Source organism: Solanum dulcamara, chromosome 10, assembly GCF_947179165.1.
Source record: "Solanum dulcamara chromosome 10, daSolDulc1.2, whole genome shotgun sequence".
Taxonomy (NCBI): domain Eukaryota; kingdom Viridiplantae; phylum Streptophyta; class Magnoliopsida; order Solanales; family Solanaceae; genus Solanum; species Solanum dulcamara.
In genome coordinates this window covers 2,073,694-2,082,141 of record NC_077246.1, presented here as the reverse complement: position 1 = coordinate 2,082,141, position 8,448 = coordinate 2,073,694, and the positions used below count along the sequence as shown (strand labels likewise).

The 8,448-nt window shown below is 29.8% G+C and overlaps 1 protein-coding gene across 1 annotated transcript; it reads left to right on the top strand.

Annotated features, from left to right (window-relative positions):
- The first annotated feature begins 5,212 nt into the window (after positions 1 to 5,212).
- Positions 5,213 to 8,327, top strand: LOC129904995 (profilin-1-like). Its single transcript, XM_055980404.1, has 4 exons — positions 5,213 to 5,426; positions 7,346 to 7,483; positions 7,788 to 7,929; positions 8,019 to 8,327. The coding sequence occupies exons 1-3, from the start codon at positions 5,304 to 5,306 to the stop codon at positions 7,920 to 7,922; spliced, it is 396 nt and encodes a 131-aa protein (XP_055836379.1). The 5' UTR covers positions 5,213 to 5,303; the 3' UTR covers positions 7,923 to 7,929; positions 8,019 to 8,327.
- The last annotated feature ends 121 nt before the right edge of the window (positions 8,328 to 8,448 follow it).

The window sequence follows — 8,448 nt, the reverse complement described above, 5'->3', positions numbered from 1 at the left end:
TGGAAAATGAGTTATTGGAGATTGGGTAGCATTAAGTCATTTTAAATTGTTCTCCTTTTATATTACCGTGCCGGAACGTGACACCCGATCCAATAATACCGTATCGGAACGTGACACCCGATCCAAATATATCGTGTCGAAACGTGACACCCGATCCAAATATACCGTGCCGGAACGTGACACCCGATCCAAATATACCGTGTCGGAATGTGACACCCGATCCAAATTAATTTATCATTCTTCATGATTACATTCCCCTTCATTAACAATATTTTATCAAGCCTTCTTTATTCAAGGCACCATTTTTGATAGGGCAAGTTCAAGATTATGGATTTCATGGCCTCGAGATTTCAGACCAATCACAACAACATATCAACCATCCAAACCACAACAATTAAATGCGTAGTAAACCTCACACATTACTCAATGAATATCAATCACTATTAAGAGTCTATCTATGATATAGAATAAAAACCATAACCTACCTCAACCGAAGAATCGAAGTAATGCAAGTTAATCCACCAATGTCCCTCCTTTCTTCAATGCCTCAGACCGTTTTCAATCTATCAAGTATATAATATTTATAAGTAAACTAGTCTGTAGACAATAATATTATTTATATGTTTAACCTAGACCCCACAACTCATCCAAATTTATAATCAAATTCCTAAGTTTAGATACAACTAATATCTCAAGTCTCATATTCCTAAATCTTAAGAAAGAGTTAAGCCTTAATTTCTTCCAATATCATAAATTTGATGATATTCATATAACACCTTACACCTAATATTTAATTACCCATCTCAATATATCAAAACATAAATTAAAATGTGATAATTGTAAGAATAATTACTACAAAAATAAGAAGTGCGAAAGTGGACAAATTGCAGAACTGAGCCACAACCTATGTACACTATTTTCATTATAGCTAACTTTTTTTTTCATATTACCCAATGTAGGAACGACATGTAACATGATTTGGAAGTTCAACTTTTCCATATTCATTACTCTTTTTCCCAATACTAAATGGACATTAAGTAATATACTATATATATATATATATATATATATCCTATCCTAGCAGGTAATTGACAAAACAATTCATCACCTGGAACAAATTTTCTTTAGGAGGCCTTCGATTGCCTCTTCGTCCGCCTCCGCAGGTACACCCTTCTCTTCTCCTTTCTTTTCTAATTAAAATAATTATGTATTACAATTCATAAACCCTATTCTTTTATTTTAATAATAGGTATAGAGTATTAAATAAATTATTAACTTAACCCATTAAATAAATTAGTTATTTAAATTTATCCCACAACTAAATAACCTTAGTTATCAATTAGTCCAAAGTACCTATTAAACATTTATGGGGTGAGTCTTTTATGAAATAAAAAGCCCTAATATTCAAAACGACCATTAAGGGTCGTTACATTTATACTTAGAATACACTAGACTAAATAATTCTAAAGAAAATAACCAAAGACTAGAAGAATTAATCAGTAAAATATCTAGATTAGAATATAAATTAATAGGATACCTTAAATCTAGAAAGAACTTGTGAAGGAAATTTATGAGAACACAAAGATTCACTAGATTAATACGTATATGATATTGATATCTATATAGAGAAATAAAATAAAGAAGAAAGCTATTAAAAATAGAGAAAATTTTAAGCGCTTATTTAGGTCTATTCGAAACAGATCACCTATTATCAAGACTACAAAACCTAGCATTACAAAGATCTATTAATTCGGAACATATAAGTGCACTAAGGTAGAAATTACACGGGAACAGAAGTGAAATAGAATCTTATAATAGCAAAATAAAATTTCAAAAAGAACAGTGCAAGATAACAATTCCTTTGGGATAAAGTCAACGACGATAGATCCTTAAAATATCTAGAATATTTGAACTTAAGAATCCATCCTAAAAAGAAATATAGAGTATTAAAAGAAAATACAGTTATAACTTATAAGGTGTAATTTTAATAGAGAAGAACATATGCTACATTTTGAAGGCAGACAATACAATACATTAATAGACTTAATAATAAATTTTAGTGAAAAAAATTCAAGAAAATGATAAAAACATAATAAGAATAATAGACTTAATAGAAAATACTCAGAATAAACAGAAAAATGTATTAGAAAAACTAGAACAAAATTTTGATTTTCTAAAGTCACAAGAGTTGAAAATAGATAGAAAAATTCAATACTTAAATAATAAATTCAATCTAGAAAAAATACCTACTAAAATCGAAATAGAAAAATTAATTAAAAGAATAATAGATAAACCTAAAGAATTAGAAAACAAAACAATCCAATTAATAACAAAACTCCAGGCCGAGCCACAAGAATTCTCAAGTTATTTGCCCCAAAGCAAGTCAGACCAGGTTATCATTTAACAAAATAATACTATAATAAAATTACTATTAGACGAATTAATTGACCAGTTAAAAAAGTAGAAATAATCCCACAAAAAGAAAGACCAAAGATAACTAGAAAACCTCAGTAATGAACTTTTTTTCAAATAGGACAAGAACAATCGACAAAAGACCATGAATAAATTTTTCAGACAATAGAGTAGGAAATAACCTCATAACAGTACTATCACGAAATACACAAGGAGAAAATCAAAACCAAGAGTTAAATCAGATAATAGATATAGATAGAAATTTAAGGATTTTCCAACAAAATTAGCTTAAACTGCTCAATCCTAAGACACTGTATGACACAACCTACTTCTCTAGAGGAGCACAACTATATAGATACTACAAGGAAGAACAATTATCAGTAATAGGAAATGACACAGGAACAATAAATTTAATTAATTCTAAATCACGAAGAGGAATAATGAATATAAAAATGACTTTAATGCATATAAGATTAATTGTAATAGGATTAAAAGGTTTGACTAGAAAAAAATTTGAAACTAAAGTATTGGTTGTACTATACGATGATAGATAGTCAGATTTAAAGAAATTTATTATAGGCCTAATAGAAGTAGACATAATCAATAATGGAGAAATATTTTATATTAGCCCTGACTTTATGATACACTTACAAGAATTCGGAAAAAATATTAAGATAGAAATATAAACTAAAGGATACAAAGAAATGAATAACGAAAATAATTTATTGTATATGATATGATTTATGTAAAATTAAATAATATTGGGCACTGATATGCAATCTCTATACCAAAAAGGAAAATTGCCAGTAGATAATTTAGACAAAAGTAGTAAAAGGAAAACATCAATAATGGAATCTTGAGTTGGCACCTCTAATGGCCAGCAAATGGCATTGTAGAAATATCATTATCGACTTTAGCTTTCTCTAAAGTTGAAATAATGATAATTTTTGTGTCATTATCGACAATCGTGAACTCGAGCAATAAAAGTAAAAATAAATAAATCTCCAACAGAAAGCGTTTTTTATTATTATTGAAGATCTCAAATTCAAATTCTAAATGGAAACAATCTTTATTAGGAAGAATTTTTCTTTATTGATAGGATTTAGGAGCAAAAAATTTTATTAAGAAGATCGAAATATATACGTATAAATATACAAAGAAGCTAGAAGATTCAACAAAGATAGCTCCGCCATTATTTTCTAATTGTATAATGTAATCTTCTGATCAACCTTTAAACAAAGATAGCTTCGCCATTTTTTTCTTTTAATGAGTTTTATGCAATATAAATTTTAAATTTTGTGAGCAAGTGAATATCATATATCAAATAATTATTAAAAAAATGTAATATGATAGTTGAACTTTGAACACCTTTTTGCTAAGACATCAAGGCTACTAAGAAAATGCACATCACTATTTCAATTTCAAATAAATTTTATCAATAATACTAAAAGCATCAGTTGAATTTATCTAATCATCATTGACAAACTTTAAATCTAATAATTTTGTCTGTGTGAACTTATTAATATCATCACTAAAATGCAATCATACTATTTTACGATACATTTAAAGAAATATTACAACTAATTTATCAAATATTTAATCATAATAAAACACTATACAAAATCATTGTCCATAGAATAATCATGTATACTAATTTGTTTTCCTCATTAACAAATTACAAACCTCAAATATGGAATAATAATAATCTTATATTAATGGTCAACTTAGAGAAAGTCTTATTGTAATTATTAGAAACTTCAAGGGGCGAATTATAAGAATATGATAATAGTGAGGGACCTTGTGAGAAATATAGAAGATCTCATAGCTGGAGACTCAATCATGGAAAGTAGTGGTGAAGTTGCTATTTTTTAAGCAATATTTCCCCATTGAATTTTACTAATAAAATATCGCGCAAGTGAAGAAGGATAATATCGTTTTTAAAAATAAATAAATTAATATTTGTAATAATAATAATAATAATAGCAATAGTAATAATATAGTTAGTTCTAAAAAAGAAGACCATTTTTGGTTAATTATTTTAAAGCAATAATGTATTCATTAATTAGGTCAATCCCAAATTAGACAAGGTTAGTTGTATAAATAATGTTACACACATTCAACTTTATTCATATTAATTAAATTAATAAGTTCTCTCTATTTTCAATTTATTATCATAGTTCCATACAATTTTAAAAAATTATTCAAGAAACTATGATCTCATTTGATTAAAAAATAATAATTTTAATTTAACTACTTTCTTATTTATATAAATTTGATAAATATATATATTATTCATAAACTTTGAGTATGCTCAAATATATTCACCTAAAATAAAACGGAAAAAATACTTTGAAGTTTGAACCATCCACAAGTTCCATACTCAACGCATTTATAATAATCATATTATTGAAGAGTTTAACTTTCATACACCAATGATCTATGAAGAAATTAGTTGTTGCGTTAAATTTTATTATAAATATGTAAGTTTTTATCACTAGATTTGATATAATAATCTCAAAAATAAGTTGATTCAGAATTTGAATTTACACGACCCTATATATATATTACATCATATATTTGTTCATAATAGTTTATTATATCAAATCTCCTTTTAAATATGTTTTTATATGTATTATTTGAGCTGAGACTCTTTCGAAAAGATCTTTATTTTCATGAGGTAAAAGTAAGATCTGCCTATATTTTATCCTTTCATACGAATATGGGCTCAGGGGCATTAACGACTTTTTCAAATGAGATGAAAAGTACACACACATCTAAATAAATTCCCATGATGATTTTCATTTTCATCACACATTGTTCTATCGACAAATACAGAGCACAAAAAAATTTCAAAAATAAATAAATTCTGAAATAAACATCATCGGAAAATCATGTCGTGGCAAGTATACGTCGATGACCATCTCATGTGTGACATCGAAGGCAACCACCTTAGCGCCGCCGCTATCATCGGCCATGACGGCGCCGTTTGGGCTAAAAGCTCCACTTTCCCTCAGGTCTTTTTTTTTTTTAAAATGATTTTATGAATCATACAAATCAAATTTAGTGAATAGAGTTGAAAAATTATGGATCTTTGACTGGTTTGGGGTTTTGAGAAGTTTAGTTGATTTTTCACAAAGTCACTTTTTTTATTGAAAGAAAATTGGAATCAAGAAAAATGGTGACTTTATGAAATAATAATTATCAGTTGAGTGATCATTTGAGAAATAGAGCCGATTATGAAATGGGGTGATTGATTGAGATTGATAATTGAAGGATCTATTAGTAAAAACATGTTTTTTTTTGTTCAATTGGATTTGATGATGAACCTAGATTGGTTTATTTGAATCTGATCTGGGATCTTTTTTTTGGTGATTGAAGATGGTTGTCATTTTATCTGTAGTGGATTTGATTGGTTTTGCAAGTTTTTGACGTTTTAGTCCTTTCAAGGATGAAGTAGTTGACTTGTGTAGAATTTAGTTTGACCATTGGGTGATTTTTGAATATTGAAAGAGATCTTATTGTTATTGGTTTTGATGTGTTGTCTTTTATTAGATTTGTTTTTGTAAGAGTTAAGTTTGATGGGAACTTTGGAAGAATATTAGTAGATGGTAGGAACCAATATAAGGGATAGATATAGCTGATCTTGACTAGCTTGGAGTATGCGAAATGATTTGATTGAAAACGGATTTGATTCATATACCTGATCTTGACTTGCTTGGACTAAGCAAAAATGAATTGATTGAAAATGGTTTTGAATAAAATCAATGTTGAGTTCCTGAGAAATGTGGTAAAAACTTGATCTTGATAAGTAGATGGTAGGATCTGTTATACAGGATTAATGATCTTGACTAGCTTGCACTCTGCGGAATGATTTGATTGAACATGGTTTTGATTCATATAGCTGATTTTGACTTGCTCGGACTAAGCGAAATGATTTGATTGAAAATGGTTTTGAATAAAATCAATGTTGAGTGGTAAAGACTTGATCTTGATAAGTAGATGGTAGGATCCGATATAGAGGATTTATGATCTTGACTAGCTTGGACTAAGCGAAATGATTGATTGAAAATGGTTATGAACAAAGGTAATATTGAGTTCCGATGAAGAACTACTAAGAAATGTGGTAAAAACTTGATCTTGATAAGTAGATGGTAGGAACCAATATAGAGGATTTATTTAGTTGATCTTGACTAGCTTGGACTAATGAATGATTGCTTGAATACAACAACAACCCAGTGAAATCCCACAACGTGGGGTCTGGGGAGGGTAAAGTGTACGTAGACCTGACTCCTACCAGGTAGGACGGCTGTTTCCGAAAGACCCTCGGCTCAATAAAAGCATAAAAGCATAACAGAGGTTAGATAAGGCATATATGAGAAAACAAATAACGAGAACGACGGGGATAAAATAGAGTAATCAAAGTACAGAAAGTAATAGATAAAAGCAATGTTGAGTTCCACTGAAGAACTACTGAGAAATGTGGTAATGACTAATGAGTAAGGACTTAGTATATGATAGGAATTGATATGGAGGATTCATGTAGTTGATTTTGACTAGCTTGGACTAAGTGAACTGATTGATTGAAAATGGTTTCAAATAAAGGATATGTTTGAGTTCCACTGCAGAACTACTTATAAATGTGGTAAATACTTGATGTTGATCAGTAGATGGTTGGAACTGATATAGAGGATTCAATAGCTGATCTTGTCTAGTTTGGACTAAGCGAAATGATTGATTGAAAATGATTTTGAATAAAGGCAATGTTGAGTTCTACTGAAGAACTACCGAGGAATGTGGGATAAAGACTTGATCTTGATACACTAAAGGTTGTTTTGTAGTCAATTGCAAGTTGTTTATGAATATGTTTGCCTTCTAATTTTGCAATCTTGACTCTGTCAAAGTTTGTAACTTGTTGACATCCATGCTGTTGTAGTTCAAACCCGCGGAGATTGATGCCATCCTGAATGATTTTAATGAGCCTGGTTCACTTGCTCCAACTGGCCTGCATCTCGGTGGCTCAAAGTACATGGTCATTCAAGGGGAAGCAGGGGTTGTCATTCGAGGAAAGAAGGTATCTTTTATGTACATTCAGAATATTGTTGAATTGAAACTGCTGACAATAGGTTATGCATTCTGTTTAAGCAAAGCAGAATGTAATTATGTGATTTTCTTACTATGGAATTTAATGAGTGTTCGTTGAGGGAATTGTGTAGTACTACAGGATCTTCTCTGTTGAACAACCAGAATCTGTATTACATTTCATAAAATTGTGAAAAGTTTATACTTAATTGAAGATTAATTAAACTGAATGAAATGTGTGTTAGAAAAGCCTTATTCAAAAGGTTGTTTGTGACATTTCATTCTTTTTTATTCAGGGACCGGGCGGTATTACTATCAAAAAGACTAATCAGGCTATACTTATTGGTATCTATGATGAACCAATGACTCCTGGCCAGTGTAACCTCATTGTTGAGAGGCTCGGCGATTATCTCTATGATCAAGGTTATTAGTTTGTTGGTAAGTGTTATCCACCTTTGGGATTTCTATTGATTTTTTTTCTGTAAGATTGACTTTCTAATTACCTGCCTTCATTTGAATGGTTGCAGAATTTCCTTTCAATATGTTTGTATTGAAGAAGATTGTGGTGTTTGCTGATGATGGATACTCAAGAGTTGGGAAGTGGTAGATATGATACCTTTCTGGATTCAACAGTTCTCTCTTTGTATTTTGATTTTGCAAGAATTGATTTAAATTATTTTCAAGTGAGACCCTCAGATTATTTTTCAGAGTGGAATGGTTGTTGGTACCTAAAAATGGATTTCACGTTACACAAAATTTGGCTTGTGTAATATACAGCTCCTGGATTTGATCTGTCAAAATCTTTTTCAGAAATGCTTAGCTTCTGTTTCTATGTATATACAGCTCCTGGATTTGATCTGTCAAAATCTTTTTCAGACATGCTTAGCTTCTGTTTCTATGTATATGTATTCACAATCCCCTTATATCATATGCCCCCACCCCACCACCACCCACACA